This window comes from Gossypium arboreum, chromosome 12, assembly GCF_025698485.1.
Source record: "Gossypium arboreum isolate Shixiya-1 chromosome 12, ASM2569848v2, whole genome shotgun sequence".
Classification (NCBI taxonomy): Eukaryota; Viridiplantae; Streptophyta; class Magnoliopsida; order Malvales; family Malvaceae; genus Gossypium; species Gossypium arboreum.
The window spans coordinates 108,986,441-109,006,150 of record NC_069081.1 but is presented as its reverse complement, the minus strand read 5'-3'; the positions used below and the strand labels follow the sequence as shown (position 1 = coordinate 109,006,150).

The window sequence follows — 19,710 nt, the reverse complement described above, 5'->3', positions numbered from 1 at the left end:
GGCAACCAATGCCACACAATTCACATTTCAGCTCATCTCCTATGTCATCTTCAACTGTTGCTACTTTTCCCTGTATTTTCTTGTGCTTTTTGCCTGCTAAGTGTTGTTTTAACGCATTAGCATTGACGCACCATATGTTGTACAATTCACATCTCAGTTTCGGGTTTTCCATTTTGTAATCGTCATCACCATCTTTCCTACCAAATTTTAGTTCTTAAAGCTTGTCTTTGTGTTTTTTTACCATTTATGTGGTTTTTGTAGTTGAGGGAACCTGAACAAGGCACTTGGCACACCTCACAATAAAAATGGATTAATTGTTGAGATGCGTTCTTGCTCGATGATTCCAATTGCTTTATTCCGGAACAGCTATTCAGACTTGGACAAGGATTTTTGTTTGGCTGGCATTCAAAGTTGTTCAGTGATGTTAGTTGCACTTTCTCAGACCGCCTTGGACTAAAATTCGGACTCGGTTCCCAAGGGTTCCGATTTGAATATTGCATCTGAGATGACAAACCATTCGACTTTGTGACCGTAAGCAAGCAGAAAATCATTCAATGTTTAAAGCAGTTTTTGCTGATAGCTTTATTCAATATCAGAAAGGAGACCAAAAGCGGTTGTAAATACTGAAATTTGAGCTATGGATGCCAAAAACAATTGTATGAACTAACTAGACTAAGCATGAACTAACTAGACTACTTCTGGGCTTTCCCTTTACAAATCAATGATTCTATATTAAGAACATTTTCGAGAAAGAAAACAATCGACTACAGAGAACTATTGATGTCTACAAGATGTTGATATTTAGACTCAAGACCTGCTGGATGCCACATTTTAAGAGAACCAATTAGACTCAAGACCTGCTAAACCCTTTAAATACATGAAATTCTTGAAAAAGATTGAAGATATCTATGCACATACATAGCCTGATCCTAACACCAGAACCCGACCCGAGTAATATGTTACTGAAAATTAGACGAGCTCTCACCTGCATTGCAACGGTTTCATCTCCATAATCAACACATGGTTGACATTGCAACTCTTCAATCTTCATTTTCTTTGCCAGCGCCCTCCTCTCTTCCATTTCTTTTCCAATTTTATTATTCTCTGTAACATTTTTTTTCACTGTGTAAGCTTTGAAGCTCTGTAAACCTTTTTTAATGGAAAAATATATGTTTCAGTATTTTGCACAAAAATTCTCAAAATACAGATCGTCAATTAAATATGGTGTTATTCAATCCACAAAAAACAAAGACGGAATTAACAATAGCAAACAAACAAAAACACTAGAAATAACACTTCGTTTTTTCTTCAATTACTAAGTGATTAATATCCATGTTCAAGACTCACGAAAATCTTGACAAAAATAGAAGATGAAGGCAGATTAGCAATATGAAAGGTTACCCTCTTGATAATACTGAAAAAAGAAATCAGAGTTTGATCAAAGTTTGCATCTTTGCATTTCTTTGGAAATAGCAAAGTTTTTGCTTGACCATGGCACAACAAAAGTGTGGGTATCAGATACTGTACCGACCAATATGTCCAGGCAGCAATGAATCAAGACAGATACAATTTGATTAATATATATTAATAAAATATTTTCTCTCAGCCAAATACTAATGCCATTGTTGGCCACATTTGTACTATTACAATTAGGGCAAACTATTAAAATAGTAATTTTTATTTGACTCATGTTACATTTTAATCATTTATATTTGAAATGTTACGTTTTAGTCATTTACGTTATTGTGTTGTAACATTTTAGTCATTAAGTCGTTAATTTCCGTTAATAATGTAACGTTAAGCTGATGTGACATGTTAAATCATCATTTTAAGCAAAAATTTTAGGTTAAATTCTATAATTGATCCCTATATTTTTTTTATTTTGAGCAATTTAATTTTTTTCTTTTATGTTCTTTTAACTTTCTTCTTTTTCTTTATTAAATTGTTCAAAAAATAAAAGTATAGGGACTAGTTTTAATAAATGAAAAACATAAAAATTACGTTAAAAGAAATGAATAAGGGAGGAAAATAGAGGAGAAGCAGAAGAGAACGGAAAATAAAGAAAAAGAAAGACGTTAAAAAAATATAAAAGAAAAAAATTAAATTGCTAAAAACGAAAAAATATGGGAATCAATTGCATAAATTAACCTAAAATTTTTGTTTGAAATGATGATTTAACGTGCCACATCAGTTTACTGTTACACAATTAACGGTTCAGTGACTAAAATGTTACAATGCGATAACATAAGTGACTAAATCGTAACATTTCAAATATAAGTTACTATAATATAACTTGAAGTAAACAAAAGTGATTATTTTGATAATTTGCCCTTTCAATTATTCTAAAAATATAGGGAAAATTTTAACCATACATATCTATGTTGAATACTTACTTTTGAATTTGAGTAACCAAATGCGAATTCAGAAAATTTTCCATTTTAGGGACCAGTACTCCCTAACTACACCCCTACGAGTGACCAAAAAATCTTGTTATGTTCTGTTTCAATCTTGTTTGCTCTTAACTTCATTTGTCCCTACAAACAAGCAAAGAAATTAAGGTAATTGCTAAAGTTGTTCATGAAATTGCTTGGAACAAAAAATTGATTTAATTCTTTTTCAACATGATGAATGGAGAAATACCTTTACAAGAAAAATCAGTACATGAAAATATACGTGTATTTAAACCTATTTACTATTTTGTATATCCCTTTCACATACCAACACTATGAACACTTGAGATTTTGACCGTTACTGCTTGTTATTCTAATTAGCATGGCTAGAACCTCTTTCATGTTTGGTCTAGCTTGTGGAGCTTCTGCTGTGCATTGGACCCCGATTCGAAGCAGCTCGCACATCTTTTCCGCACCATCAGCTAACCCTGATCCGAAAAGCACAACCGGGATCACAGTTCGGCCTAACCCGTTTCGACAATTTCCCATCATACGTCTGGCCCATTCAACCAAACATTCTTCCCCTCCATCTACTGCTCGCCTTCCAGTTGCTAGTTCCATTGTTAACACCCCATAACTGTACACATCACCTTTTGTAGTAGCTTGCCAAGTTTGCCCGTATTCTGGTGCTACATAACCAATAGTTCCTGCTACGATAGTGCTCACATGGCTATCTCCGATGTCGACAAATCTAGCCAAACCGAAATCTGTAACTCTTGCCCTCCCATCTTTATCTAGCAGGACATTGCTGGCCTTGACATCTCTATGCACGATTGCAGGGTAGCATTCATGATGTAGGAACACTAATGCTCTTGCAATATCAACCGCCACATCGATCCTTCTCCGCCATGTGAACCACAACCGATCCGATATAATATCCTCGAGGCTCCCACCTTCCATATACTCATAAACCAATATTTTCTCTAAGCCATCAAGGCACCAGCCATATAGTGTTACAAGGTTAGGGTGGGGCCAACCAAAGCCATTGCCACTGAGTACCTCCATCTCAGCCCGGAACTCCCTTTCACCCTGGATTCCTTCTCGTTGTAGCTTTTTCACTGCCACTTCTCTCCCATCAGGCAATACACCTCGATACACCATTCCAAATCCTCCCTTTCCGATAATCCTGTCCTCTGAAAAATTGCCTGTAGCCTTCAAAATATCTGCATGCGTAAAAGCTGTTTTGTCCAAACGTATGACCTTGACAGTATCCGATAACCATGGTGATGACCCTCCAGAGCTTGAAGCTAGTTCATGTCGATATTTAATATCCTGAAAGAGATATCCGTATGGTTCTTCTGGACCTTTCACCAAAACGCAAACTATGAGCGTTAGAACCCCAAAAACTAAAAAGGCCAGTGTCAAATATAACAACGCCAAGAATACAACCAACTTAGCAGATCTTTTATGCATTGAATTGTACTTTTGCGGGCGAGATGTTCCATTGTCGATAAAATCTGGAATATCGAGAAGTGGATCCCCGAGGTAGGACTCTTTCTCGAAGGTAGCCAATTGACCGGTTGCCGGAATTACACCCGAAATGAGCGGATTGTATGAAATGTTGAACTTGCTCAGCTCAGTCAAGTTGTTGAAGCTTGTTGGAAATATGCCAGAAAAGTTATTGAATGATAAATCTAGATTCAGTAAGCATTTCATATTACCAATCTCATCTGGAATTTCTCCTGAAAATCGATTTCGGGTTATGTTTAGGACTACAAGCGGCAACTGTCCGATGTTTGCAGGCAGTTTACCATTGAGGTCATTGAAACCAAAATGAAGCATACTGAAATTCTGCATCATGCCGATATCTGAAGGGATCTGGCCCGACAACTGATTCCCACTAAGTTGCAAATAACCTGAGATTTGATCTGTCATCACTGTTGAACCTGCAGTGCATACTTGGAAAATTCCATGTCCTTTAACCAACTGATCCCATAAACTTCTGCAAGTCTTCTTAGTGAGAATTGTATACACAAAACTGAAAGGTGGATAATCTGCTGGTATCCACCTCTTCATTGACAAGCACTCTCCCGAACCAGGAATTATCCGGTCATTTCGTAGCCTGTTCGACTCAAAAGTTTGGATGGCATTTCTCCCAATCTTAGCCAACTCTGGAGGGATTTCCCCAGAAAGTTGATTGTTGGCAAGGTTTAGCCATAACAAGCTACTGCAGTTTCCAATCTCAGACGGAATGTCACCCGTAAGAGAGTTGTTTGCAAGCATCAACCACAAGAGAGTGCTCAGTTTTCCAAATGCTGATGGGATAGATCCTGTAAGCTGGTTGAAGGAGAGATCAAGGGCCTGTAACTGAGGCAAGTTGCCATACTCAGGTGGTATACCACCTGTAAACTGGTTGTAAGCCAACATCAAGAAATTCAAGCTCTTCATTTCAGAGATTTCAATAGGTAAAGGACCAGAGAAGTTGTTGAAACTTAGGTCTAAACGTGAAACCTTTGGCAAATTGAGAATGCCGGAAGATATAATCCCTCCGGTATATGCATTTCCGTGTAACACAAGGAACTTCACTTGTGTGAACCTCCCAAAAATCTCTTGTATCTTCCCACCAAAGTTGTTCTTGCTTAAATCCAAAAAAGCCAAGTTTGTGAGGTTCAATAAAGATTCTGGTATTACATTAGAAAAGTTGTTTTTCCCCAAGAACAAGCCTTCTAGACTTGAAATCATTCCGATCTCCGATGGAATTTTCCCCGTAAAATGGTTTCCCCATAAGTTCAACACAGCCAAATTCTTGCAGTTAGAAATCTCCCCCGGAAGCTGACCCTCTAAGTTGTTTTCTGAAAGGTCCAAAACCTGCAAACTACAATTGTTTGTGAACATTGATCCCGAAAGTGCCCCTGACACGAAATTTTCAGAAACTGAATACTCGACAAGCCTTGCAAATCCACTCCATATTTGGCCAACAAAATTATTGGAACTCAAATCCAAATACTGCAGATTCCAGCATTCATCAAAGCACTTATCTATATTACCACTGAAATTATTAGTTGAAAGGTTTGCAATAACCAATCTCTTGCAAATTGCTGGGAAACTAACTTCAATATCCCCTTCAATCCTCCTATTCATAGACAAATCGAGCTTCTCTAAACTATTTAACCCTGTCAACTTCAGCTCTCCTTCTAGGATATTATGTGATAAGTTAAGGTATACCAGGCTGCTGCATCGATTCAGATCCTCTGGAATTGCTCCACCGATGGTGTTTCCCGAAAGGTCAAGTTCTCGGAGTTCAGATAAGGCAGAGAATTGATTGAACATATCCCCGGAAATATTATTGTCAGAAAGGTTTATACCAATGACACTTTGGCCATCAGGGGAACATGAAACACCGTACCACTGACATGGTGTTGAGTTTCTGGTATCCCACTCTAAGTACCGTCCTCGATTTACACGATTCTGTTCTTCCAGGTATGATTTTAGCTTCAGCAGTACATATTTGTCCGTCTCTAAAGAATCCCCAACAGCAACATCAGTGCCTACAAAGCAAATTTCAGAAATTTTGCAAATTAAGTAATAAGAGACAACCTTCCTTAAATAACTCCAAACATGCGGTGATCAAAAAACCGAATAGCTGAAATAAAATTGTGATAAAGTCAACGGAATCAGCCTTGAAAAACACAAAAATCATTTCATTAACAGCAAATAAACATAAAAGTAAAAGCTACCCATCAAAGAATTTCGTTCATGTATAAGGAAAACAATATCAAATGCAAGTTTTCAAGCTCCTCAAACACCAAATAAGCATCTAATTAAACCAAAACCAAAAACTAATAAATAAATAAAAATTAAAAGTACCAACATACTTGTAATCAGGAGGATTAAGAACATAAACAAAGTGAAACGCCATGAAAAAGCTTGGTTCTTCTTCTCCTTCATCTTTGTCAGCAAAGTTTTACCATAGCAGGAATGAGTTGCTTAAACACCTATCAAAGAAAAACAAAAGTCAGTTGAATAACACCAGCGCCTGCACTTAAGAACATAGACCAAGCTTTGAAGAAATGTTTGCCAACAGTAATGTTTCTAAAACATTACTTAATTAATATTAATTAGGAAATAAACTTAATATTAATCAGTTTTTTTTATTTTTTGGTTTAGCGCTGTGATGTTATTTGCTGAGAAAATGAGAGGCAATTGAAGCAATGGGCTGGTGAGCCGCCCCTGTTGGCTGGTTCAGGCCATGGGGTTTGACCATAGACTCAAAGACTCAACAAGAAGCCATATAGAAGGAACCTGAAACATAATTTCTTTCCTCCTGGATTCGGATTATTTGTTCGTGTTGTTTGTATTTGACCAAACCAACTCCTTTTCACAAACAAAATTTGGAATTTTATCACTATTTTTGTTAGTTAGTATATTTCTTTTCAAGTCACATCAATTGTATACCTATTGTTTTTATTATTATTTTTTTGAACAGACAAAGAAAGGGGAAGTCTTATTCAAATTCCAAACACTTACACGACGTAAGCTTTATCTCTAGTAAATATATCATCAATTTCCCTACAAAACTAACAGAAAAGCAAAGCCCAATGCAAGACCAGTCTCCTCGCTGGTCGCTATCTTGATAATCTGGAAGAGAGATGATCCAATAACGACGAATATGAAGAACCCAAGAAGCACAAGACCGACAGGATAATCCTTTTCTTTCTTTGTGGTTGTCTCAAGCACAGCTCCTCTCTTTGTTATGTTCTATTGGAACTTCTCCACCTTTCTTTCTGCAAGACACCTTGATGTTGTCATGATGACGGATAGATCAGGTAGCCGGAAAAGATTGAAGAGAGAAAACGCAAGAAAATTTCAGTATCTCGCTAATTCCCTGCGAATTATTTTCTCTCTCGATCTCTCACTTTCTCGCGAAAATCTCCGGATTTGATATATACCTATTCTTATATTAAATACTTACTTCACCGATTAATCAAGCACCGATTTAATTCGTAATTCAATTTCATTAAAATTATTAAAATTTATTTTTACAAAATAAATTATATTATTATAATGGTGTTTTATATTTTATATTATGGATTTGTTTTAATCTTGTATAAATAAAAGGAAAAGATCCACTTACATTACACCAACAAAATTAAACTAGTTTTAATATTTTTTATATCATTAATATTTTAACAATTTAACTATTAATGATTTTATCTAAATATAATTACACATCTTCTTAGCCTAGTGACATAAACATGAGAGCTCGGACTCAAAACAATTCTATTCCTTACCCTAATTATTAAAAAACCACTTAATAGATGACTAAAACTACATAGTATTTTATTTAGTTTTTATATTGTAACTAAAACTACATTTATTTATTTCTGTATAATTTTTAATTAATATATATTATACATAATATTTTTCATCCGAGGATGCTATGATCTAATAATACTTATATCATCTTTAATTTTAATTATACAAAATAATTTAACTAAATTCTAGATTTTTTAATATTCAACCTACGTTCCAACGTTAATACAAAATATCATCCATTTAAATCCAAATAGCATATAAGAATTTTGATATGTGAAATAAAATATTGAGAGAAATTATGTTATTAAAGTGTAACAAGGAAAATATTGATTTAATAGGATTAATTAGTGAATATTGAATTTTTATGACAAAAGGGACTAAATTAAAAAGTTATGAAAGTTTATAAGAAAATATTTGATAAGTGAAGAATGTAGTGGAGAATGTAACATTTTGATGCTTTGACCCTATATTCAAGTCGAGTATGGGAATATTATAGTGAACATAGCCTTATCACTTTTGAAAATATCTTATGGAAAAAATTGATAATACAATTTACATAAAGAAGGGATAATTTTACGTTAACTAAGAACCTTTTACTTTGATTATCCTATTTTACATGAAACAAATATAAAAAATTAAAAATATTTTTAGTAAATACTTTTACGTTGAAACATACTGAACTTAAGTTTTGCTTTAGAAATTGGATTTTCTGAAAACTCCAATTATAACATGAAATTATAACAATTTTATTCTTTGGAAAAAAAACAAAGAAATAACAATTTTACTCAATTTTATAGACTGATATTTTTATTAAAAGATTTGTACAATTTTGAAGAATATATTCCAACGTGGTTTCTCTTATAGAACGGTGCATGCATTTATCATGAATGCATTTATTATGGGAATATTATATAACTTTTTTTTAATTTCTTTTTATTGTTGTGGCTCGTGAGCATGTGAAAATTAAAAAGATTTATAAATATATATATATTAACAATTTCATTATAAATTTCGAATATATCAGTCATTGTTTTACATAATATCTAAAATTATTCATAACCTCTTTTCAATCTATAAATAGAAGAATAACTTGCATCAAGACACTCGAACCCACGTACTCCTTGCATTGACAACAATACTTATATCAATTGAATTGACTCAATCGACAAAAACAATATTTTTTAAAATTATTATTTATTCCCATGATATTGGTCAAAACAAAAGGAATCCAATAATAATAATAACATATCTAATACACTACCTAACTGAGTAGAATAAGTTTTAGTTAACTGTAATAATTCAACATTCAACCACTATAATCCTTTGAATGTGATGAAATTAACTTCATTCTCCTATTCACTCTTTCTGTCCTTTTAAATTTATTCATATAAATAAAATAGAATAAATTAGCAAATTCTAGTGTCATTAATTGGTTGATCAAACTTTAATTTCATATTTTATTTAACCTCTAATTTGATTTTCATAATTTTTGGTAACTTTTCAAAGTTGAACCATTGTTGCTATCTAGAAACTATTTTAATGCTAATTTTACTTTTTCATGATTCTTTGTATTAACTTTCTTTTAGACCTACATAATTATTATACTTTTAACTATTATTCAATTTAATCCTTAAAATTCACTTATCATCAACTTTTATTATAACTTCTCTTATTTCAATTATAAATTTCTCATGTTTACAATTTAATTCCTAATATCTTGGAAATTTCATTATTTACTATAATTTCACTTTAACTTCACTATGTAACTAATTATTAACACTTAACATTCCTTTAAACTTCCTAACACAATACTTTATTTTACACATAAACTTTTATACACTTTACAATTTAGTCCTTATTATAAAAATTTAATGTACCTTGAAATTTTCGCCCATTCACTTTTATATCATCACACTTTATTTGTATTCTCTTTTAAACATTAAAATTCACGTAACCTATTTTGTTTACTTTACAATTTATTCAATATACCATTTTAATTTTCATACATAATATTAGCATGTTCACAATTAATTCAACTAATTTAGCATACTCTATACTTGATTAAAATTAAATAAAGTAAATTTTTTAAAGTACTTACCTTGTCCCTTCAATTTCCTCACATTTTCTACCATTTTCTCCACTTTCACTTCCAATTTCTCTCTTCCAACATGATATTTTAACTCTCTAATGTCTCTACTTCACTTATTCTTTTCGGTGGTTATGAAATTTTCCAAAGAATTTGAGGAAAAAAGTGGGATTTCATAGTAAATGACCAAATTGTAAAGAAAAGAAAATATATTTTCTTTCTCTTCTTCTAACGAGAGTGCATGGAAAGATGAAGAGAATTCTTCATCTTTCCTTCCTTATATACTAAATAAATAATAATAAAATATCTCATTAAAATATTAATAAAATAATATTTATCTAATTTAATAATTATAAAATATCATCAACATCATTATTGCCTTCTAGATTTCTCTCTCTTTCTAATTGACAATTTTGCCTTTTATGGTCTTTTAAAATTTCATCATTGAGACATCATTTAATTTGATAAAATTACAATTTAGTCCCTCATAATTTTTTACTATTCAATTTGGTCCTAATTCATCCATTTTCCTTAGTTTCTAGATCATTCCACCCTTGAAATATTTGCACGATTGATCCTTCAGCTTTTCTATATTTACACTTTAATCCCTCAAATTTTGAGTATTTACTCTTAGACAACAAAATTTTTCTCACTTTTGCGATTTAGCACTCTCTTGAATTAATATATCATAATATAATTTCCAATGTTAACATAACTCAAAATTTTCCTTTTTGTCACTTCATTTCCTTATTTTACTATATCAAGGATAATATCTTATTTTCTTACTATAATAATTTTTGGGGTATTGCAACAACACTTTTGAAAACTCCAATTATAACATGAAATTATAACAATTTTATTTTTGAAGAAAACAAAGAAATAACAATTTTATTCAATTTTATATACTGATATTTTTATTAAAAATATATACAATTTTGAAGAATATATTCGACCTGATTTCTCTCATAGAACAGGGCATGCATTTATCATGAATGCATTTATTGTGAGAATATTATATACGTTCTTTTTTTTAAATTTCTCTTTATTGTTGTGACTCGTGAGCATATGAAAATTAAAAGGATTTATAAATGTATGTATATATATTTTAATAATCTTATTATAAATTCGATCATATCTATTCTATTTTACATAATATTTAGAATTATTCATAACCCTTCCTAACCCATAAATAGAAAAAAATAATGTGATTCAATGCACTTAGACCCACGTTCTTCTTGCATTGACAACAATACCTATATCAATTGAATTAAAACCCATTAAAAAATATTTTTAAAATTATTATTTATTCCCATGATATTGGTCAAAACAAAAGGAATCCAATAATATTAATAACATATCTAAAATAACACCTAACCAAGTAAAATAAATTATAGTCAACTCTAAGAATTTAACATTCAACCACTACAATCTTTTGAATGTGATAAAATTAACTTCATTCTCCCTATTCACTCTTTCTGTCTTTTTTAAATTTATTCACATAAATAAAATAAAATAAATTAGTAAATCCCAGTGTCATTAATTGGTTGATCAAACATCTCAACCATTCAATAACACTATAACGGAAATAGTTAGTTCATTGTGTGAAATCAATGTGGACTCCATTATAAGACCATTATTTATATATTTTATATATAAGTTTTTATCTCAATACATTTGTATATTTATGTCATTTGTAATGTTACAAAAGTGAGAGGGACTTGTTATATATAGCATTATTTATAATGCATAAACTATTTTGGTTGCTTAGTCAAAGCCGCTTTAGTTTAATTAATTAATTAATTAGGGCAAAAAATTAATTAATCAGAGTGGTCCTACTTAGAAGATCACCTTCATATTTATCATTGAAAAAAATATTTAACTTGGGTTCTTTGTGCATGACATATTTTCTACACCAGTCTATTAGCGATGGTAACATTTTGCATGTCTATATTTTGGAAAGAACTATAGGAAAGCTCTAGAATTTTTTTTTTTATTTTTTATTTTATGGCAACAGAAACAAGGCTTTTGGTATAGAATATTAGTTGTTGTTGTTGTTTTTTTTTTTTTTTTACAATTGAGTATGTTTTAATAATAGTGGCGGATTCAAAAATATGATTTAGGGGCACGGATAAAGTTAGAATATTTTTTGGAAGAGGATTAAATTAAATTTTTATTATTTTTGGGGGTCAATGTGTAATTTTATCATTACTAATTTAAAATTTTATAAATATAAAAGGTCTAAATGAAAAAAATTCATTTTAAGAAAGATGGGCCTGTTTAAAAATATATTCATATATATCACTATTGAAAAAAAATGTAATATCTGAGTTATTTTTTAATAATTAAAATTATAAATTTTTTGTCAAGTAATTAAACTCGACATAGGAATAAAAACATGACATGTATTTTATTTTTACCATTATTATTTGAAGTGCGTATCTATTTACTATATTTTAGCACTTCAATTATTTATACTTAGATGGCTTCAAACAATGATGAATGGTATGTAAACAAAATTAATTAATTTTGAAAACAACTTTGTAAATATTCATTTCTTTTATCAAACTAAAGCTTGATTTACTCAAAATTATAATTATTTTGTCTATAATATTTCTTATCATTTCCTCTTATTTTCCTTCACTAGCTAACATATCAAGAACATAGAACCTTATATAAAAAATACTACTTTAACACCATTTTTATACTTTTTCAATAATATCAACTTAAAAAATATGTTGAAGTCTTGATGTTCTTACCTTGTCCTATTGATTTCAATCTTTAACTTAATTTTCTCTCCTCCAGCTTCTATTTCTTGAATCTAACTTGATATTCTAGCTCCCTATAGTCTCCTTATTATCTTTCTCTCTTGATGGCTATAGAAATTCTTTTAATTTCTAAGTGAAAATAGAAAATTTTTATGAAAGGACCAAATTGTAAGAAAAGAAATTTCTTTCTTTCTTTTCTCTTTCTCACATTGGTTGTATGAAAGATGAAGAGAATTCTTCATCTTTCTCTCCTTATATACTAAATAAAATAATAATAAAATATCTCATTAATTTTAATAAACTAATATTTATTTATTTATTTAATTTAAAATATCATCAACATCATAATTGCCTTCTAGATTTCTCTCTCTTTTTAATTAACCATTTTGTCTTTTATGATTTTTTAAAATTTTATCCTTGAGTCATCACTTAATTTGGTAAAATTATGATTTAGTCCCTAATAATTCTTCACTTATTCAATTTGGTCCTAATTCATGCATTTTCCTCAGTTTCTAAATCATTCCACCCTTAAAATATTTGCACTATTGGTCCTTCAAATTTTTCATACTTACACTTAACCCTTCAAATTTTGAGTATTTACTCTTGGGTAATAAAACTTCTCACTTTTACGATTTAGTCTTTTCTTGAATTAATATATCATAATATACTTCTCAATGTTGACATAACTCAAAATTTCACTTTTTATCACTTTGTTTCCTTATTTTACTATATCAAAGATAATATATTACTTTCTTATTGTAGTAATTTTTAGGGTTCAGGCAATCGGGTTTGACCATCAACTCAAAGACTCAACAAGAAGCCATATAAAAAGAACCTAAAGCATAATTTCTTTCCTCCTGGATTCAAATTATTTGTTCATGTTGTTTGTATTTGACCAAACCAACTCCTTTTCACAAACAAAATTTAGAATTTTATCACTATTTTTGTTAGTTGGTATGTTTCTTTTCAAGTCACATCAATTGTATACCTATTCTTATATTCAATACTTACTTCACTGACTAATCAATCATTAATTTAATTCGTAATTCAATTTTATTAAAAATTATTAAAATTTATTTTTACAAAATAAATTATATTATTATAATGGTGTTTTTATATTTTAAATTGGGGTTTGTTTTAATCTTGTATAAATAAAAGGAAAACATCCACTTACTTTACAACAACAAAATTAAACTAATTTTAATATTTTTACATCATTAATATTTTAACAATTTAACTATTAATAATTTTATCTAAATATAATTACACATCTTCTTAGCCTAGTGACATAAACATGAGAGCTCGGATTCAAAACAATTCTATTCCCCTACCCTAATTATTAAAAAACCACTTAATAGAATTATACTTAGAGTGTAAAACTAATTTTACACTCAGTATAAATGGATGACTAAAACTACATAGTATTTTATTTAGTTTTTATATTGTAACTAAAACTACATTTATTTATTTCTGTATAATTTTTAATTAATATATATTATACATAATATTTTTCATCCGAGGATGCTATGATCTAATAATACTTATATCATCTTTAATTTTAATTATACAAAATAATTTAACTAAATTCTAGATTTTTTAATATTCAACCTACGTTCCAACGTTAATACAAAATATCATCCATTTAAATCCAAATAGCATATAAGAATTTTGATATGTGAAATAAAATATTGAGATAAATTATGTTATTAAAGTGTAACAAGGAAGAATATTGATTTAATAGGATTAATTAGTGAATATTGAATTTTATGACAAAAAGGGACTAAATTAAACAGTTATGAAAATTTATAAGAAAATATTTGATAAGTGAAAAATGTAGTAGAGAATGTAACATTTCGATGCTTTGACCCGATATTCGAGTCGAGTATGGGGGTGTTATAGTGAACAGAGACGTATCAGTTTTTAAAATGTCTTATGAAAAAAAATTGATAATACATTTTACAGAAATAATGGATAATTTTACGTCAACTAGGAAACCTTTTATGTTGATCATTCTATTTTACATGAAATAAATATAAAGAAACTGAAAATAATTTTCATAAATACTTTTACGTTGAAGCATATTGAGCTTAAGTTTTCGATTTAGAAATTAGACTTTCTGAAAACTCCAATTATAACAATTTTATTCTTTGAAGAAAACAAAGAAATAACAATTTTATTCAATTTTATAGACTGATATTTTTATTAAAAAATGTACAATTTTGAAGAATATATTCGACCTGATTTCTCTCATAGAAAGATGCATGCATTTATCATGAATGCATTTATTATGAGAATATTATATAAGTTCTTTTAATTTCTTTTTATTGTTGTGACTCGCGAGTATATGAAAATCAAAAGGATTTATAAATGGATGTATATATATATTTATAAATGGATGTATGAAAATTTTATTGATAAGTGATAATTTCTTAATACATTTTGACCTCATAAATAATTAACTAAATAACATGGTATCTTTTTATAAATTATTTATACTAAATTTAAATAAAGTGCATGGATTTAATTATTAATTATTTATCTGCGACCAAGAACTAATCATTGATAACAATGAATATTTGTTTAATGTTACAGAAAATAAGCCAACAAATATAAAATGCTAGAGTGAATAGATAAAATTATATACAGTATTTGTCTTTCTTTTTAATTTTATTGATAATTATATTATCAAATAATTTCTTGGATTAATGTATTATATACAATAATTTCATTTTAGGTTTTATTACTTAATTAAAGAATTTTTTTCAAGTGTTATTAATATTTTTATAATAATTAATATTTTTTAAATTTAAAATTATATAGCTATGCTTTGAATTAATGGCACCTTTTGTGCGTTAAGTTTTCAAAGAGTAAAATTATTCCTACTGAAACGCAACCATTTATTGGGGTGTTTGGCACACCACCAGTGAGATAGAAACCTCAAAATCTTATTTTCCAAAATAAGGAAATTATCTATATACCCTTTCAATTTTTAATTATTTTTTTGTTTTTAATATAATTATTTTTTTATTTAATATAAATAACATAATCCTAGTATATTATTATCTAATATAATATAAATATTCGTTCTAATTAAAATTTTAATATAAATAATTTTTATTCATAATTTAGCATAAATATATTTGATATTTATAGTTATTATTTAATTTGTAAAATGTTTTGATATTTTTTTATATATTTGCATTTTAATTTCATGTATTTAAAAGCCGTTTTCTATTCTCATCTCATCATCATGGTTGCATTTGAATCCAAACACATATCTCACATTTGATTTTAATTTCACTATTGTAATACTCAATTTCACTGCTATAGTAACTCATCTTACTTACCATACATGACAAAAGAATTATAATATAACTATACTTTATCAGCCAAACATATTTACGAAATTAAAAGTAATGACGCTTTCTATTTACTATGTGGTATCTAAACATGCCCTAAAAATATAAAAGAGCTACAAAAATTTAAGATAAATTTGGCTCATATTTGATTTTAAAATATTTCATTTAAACTCGATTTAATTAATTAACTAGTTAATTTTTTATATAATGTATACTTCTAATCATAATTTTAAAGGCAACACAAGGGGACTTGCTAGGGCACTGGCCCTTAAAATAAAATTTTTATTTTTGGCGTTTTAAAATTTATAAAATTTAAAATTAATACATGGTAACATTATATTTTGACTCTTTAAAATAAATAAAATTTTAATTTAATCCGTTAAAATATTATAAAAATATAAACTATTAAAGTGATGAAATTATATTTTAACTCTTATAAAAATATACAATTCTACTCTAAAAAATCTAAACTTTGTCACTGCATAATATCTAACCTTTAAATTGAAAGAAAATCGTACTTAAGCACATTCCTTCTTGTTACTGTAATAATAATGGTATGAATTAAACCAAAACTCATTCCACGATTAGTCAAATTCTTTTATAAAAGTTTATATGTTTGTTTATATACAGGGGCGAAGTCAGAAAATCTTTTTAGGGGAGACCGGATGAAATTTTAATTTTCTATAATTTATATCTTTATAATTTGTAAAGGATTAAATCAAATTTTTATAATTTTAGGAGGGCCAAAGTGTAATTTTACCTTTGTTAATTTAAAATTTTTAAAAAATTTTAAAAACTTAAAAAATAATTTTACATTTTAAGGAGACCGAGACCGGACCATGTCACCCTTAACTTCGCCCCTGTTTATATATTTATATCCTTTTTATATGTTATACCCATAACAATTATAATATTTTTATATAAATTTTATTATCTTTCCATTCGTGTGTATAAATTTTGACATGTTTATTTATCTGTATAGTTTTATTTTATTTTTTAATTAATTGAAGATAATTATGAAGCGACAAATGGCAACATTAAATTTAAGAAATAAGTAATGTGTGTGGAATTTCACTTTACGGCAAAGAAACTTGTTCCATCACCCCAATGTCAGAAAATCAAAGTCAAACAATGAACCAAAGGCATTGTTTTGTCAGTTCTAACTGATGTTAAAATTATACGTATTTAATTAAATTTTAATTAATGAAAATAATTTTGAAAGAAAATTGAAATCTTTACATAAGTTAATATTTAAACATGAAAACACAAAATTTTGATAACTTAAATTTTACTATTGAGTTAAAGTTTTATTAACAAATTAGATTTAAAATTAAAAAGAAAAAAAAAGGTTTGGTGTTAAAATTATAGATGGACTGGACTTTACCTAACCTAATAGGTCATGGATGCATGATTCACATTTTTTTAAGTCTTAAGAAGAGGCTATGTTTAAGTCAAAATTAAACATGATTATTAGTTTGATTAAAATTATTTTATTAAGTCAACAAATATTAATTACCATTTCACCTTAAACTTCCATTTGGCATAGCTAAACTCCCGCATTTTTAGACAATTAGACTCCAGCAGACAAGATGCTTCTCAAATTTTCTAGAAAAGAAAAACTATTTTTGGTAATGAAATTCCGACGGAACTGTTAAAGAGAGTGATGGGATTGCTACTATGGGGAGAGTTCTTTGCGACTAAATTGTGGGGCATTTTTAAGGTGTGACAATTGCTTTAGATAAGAGATTTGACAGAATATCTATCATTCCAGATAATATAGAGGTGGTACAAACGATTTAAGAGAGTGTTATCAATAAATTAAGTTTCACTTTAGTTCAGAGAATCATCTTACTCTTGGTTAAAATGAATTTTTAGTCAATACAACACGTTTCTAGAGTTCATAATAAAGAGGTTGATAATTTAGCCAAAATGAGTGTTAGTAATAATGGTTGTATCCAATTTTTTAAGACGCCTCCTTGAAGGCATGAATGTCACACTATAAGTAATTTTTTGTAATATTTTTATTCACAAAAAATCTAATAAAATTATTTAAATAATAAGAACGAAAAAATCACATCAATTGATGTAACGGCCTAATTTTCAGTGGTGTCGGAAATGGTGATTTGAGATCACCAAATTCGACAAATAATATTGAACAAGATAGTAATTTAATATTTATGAGTCAAGTAAGAATTTAGAAGAATTTGTGAAATGGTGAAATTAGTGAATTAAAAGAATTTATTAGGTCAAACGGGTCAAAAACGAGGTATCGAGACCTCAAAGTTGAAAATCGAGCTATAAATATTTTTATAAATATTTATGGAGTGTCATTGAGTTAGTATTAAAGTTTCGTTAGAAAATTTTAACGTTTGGATGGCTAATTAATTAAAAGGACTAAATTGAAAATAGCGCAAAATTTGTTAAATTGTGAGTAAATAGCTTAAGTATTTAAAAGATGGATTTAAAGAGCAATTAGACCCAAAGGTTAATGGCTGGACGGTTTGGGTATGAAATAAGCAAGAAAACAATGTGAAAAAGGGGCAAAATTGGAAATAGCATAAAAGTTAATAGTTAAATAATGATGTAATTGAAAAATCCAGACATTTCTTCATATTTTCTCAGCCAAAACGCCATAGAAGGTCTGGAGAAAGCTGGTTTTCATATTTTTACATCATGTGAGTTTAATTCTTGTTTTTTCTTGATAATTTTTATGTTTTTATGACTTTTACAATTAGGTCCACTTGTAGAATTCATTAGTTTTTGATTTTATGGGTGAAATTGGAAGTTACCCTGGATGGATATGGGAATTTTATGATGAATTATTATGAAATTTAAGTTCTAATTTCATATTAAGGTGGTTTTATTAAGTGATTTTGATAGGAAATGATATTTAGGACCTAATTGTGAAAAAGTTGTGAATTGAAGGTTGCTGTTGAAATTCAGAATATAAAAGGTTTTGAAATAGTTTATAATGATAAAATAAAGTGTTAATTGAGAAAAATTAGTTCAATTGATGGGTGAATTGAGCAGGACTAAATTGTGAAAATGTAAATTTTGGGGTAAAAGTGCAATTTCGAAATTTGAACAGCATAAATTTTGAAGTGAAATAGAAATCAAATAAATGCTAATGAGTAGAAATATTTTATATTATAGATCAAGAATCCAAAGAAGAACGAGGAAAAGAAAAAGTTGCGAAATAGTCCCTAAATTTCAATATCTTCTACAAATTAGCGAGTAAGTTCATATGGTTGAATTTAGATGTTTATTTGTGAATGATTGAAGTTTATAATGTGTTATTATATACGAATTTGTTGTGGGATTGTGTAGATTTTGTTAATGAAAGAATAAATGTGGAAATGCAAATTAGGAAAAACGCAGGATTGAAATGCGTTCAGTATCGTGACGTGTGATGAATTGATTGGATAAGACCATGGTTGTTCCATGGTAAAGTGTGAAATGTAGGTATGGTATCATCCATCTTGAGTTGTGAAATGTAGGTATGGTATTATCCATCTTGGAAGTGTGAAATGTAGGTATGGTATTATCAAATCCATCTTGAGTTAAGAAATGTAGGTTTGGCATTTCCCATACCGAGTTGAAAAATGTAGGTATGGTATTTCAATGAGGAAAACCATACTGAGTTGTGAATCGTGGCATTGAGCAACGACGTACTCAATTTCGTAAGCCGTTTCCTAATTTGATTATAAGAAATAAAGAGAAGTGATCCAAATGAAAGAGATTAAGTAGTTATTCTTGTTGAGCTCAACTATGTGAATTATTATAACAATGGTTGT

The 19,710-nt window shown here is 28.8% G+C and overlaps 1 protein-coding gene and 1 pseudogene across 4 annotated transcripts; both read right to left on the bottom strand.

Moving 5' to 3' along the window:
• Window positions 1-614: 614 nt before the first annotated feature.
• LOC108478505 (probable LRR receptor-like serine/threonine-protein kinase At1g74360) lies at window positions 615-7,040 on the bottom strand. Of its 4 annotated transcripts, none has more exons than XR_008275596.1 (4): window positions 6,266-6,712; window positions 2,641-5,938; window positions 2,394-2,534; window positions 615-1,104 (listed from the first exon to the last, which is right to left on the bottom strand). XR_008275596.1 is itself a non-coding variant. In XM_017780964.2 (3 exons), exons 2-3 carry the CDS (start codon window positions 6,336-6,338, stop codon window positions 2,724-2,726), a joined length of 3,288 nt encoding a protein of 1,095 aa, XP_017636453.1. In that variant the 5' UTR covers window positions 6,339-6,385; window positions 6,918-7,040; the 3' UTR covers window positions 2,584-2,723. The 4 variants fall into 4 exon arrangements, 2 of the variants coding, with proteins under 2 accessions (XP_017636453.1, XP_052878502.1); XR_008275597.1 differs by having other exon boundaries at window positions 2,719-5,938; XM_017780964.2 differs by lacking the exons at window positions 615-1,104; window positions 2,394-2,534 and adding an exon at window positions 6,918-7,040 and having other exon boundaries at window positions 2,584-5,938; window positions 6,266-6,385.
• On the bottom strand, window positions 6,817-7,366 carry LOC108478506 (uncharacterized; annotated as a pseudogene).
• Between the last annotated feature and the right edge of the window lie 12,344 nt (window positions 7,367-19,710).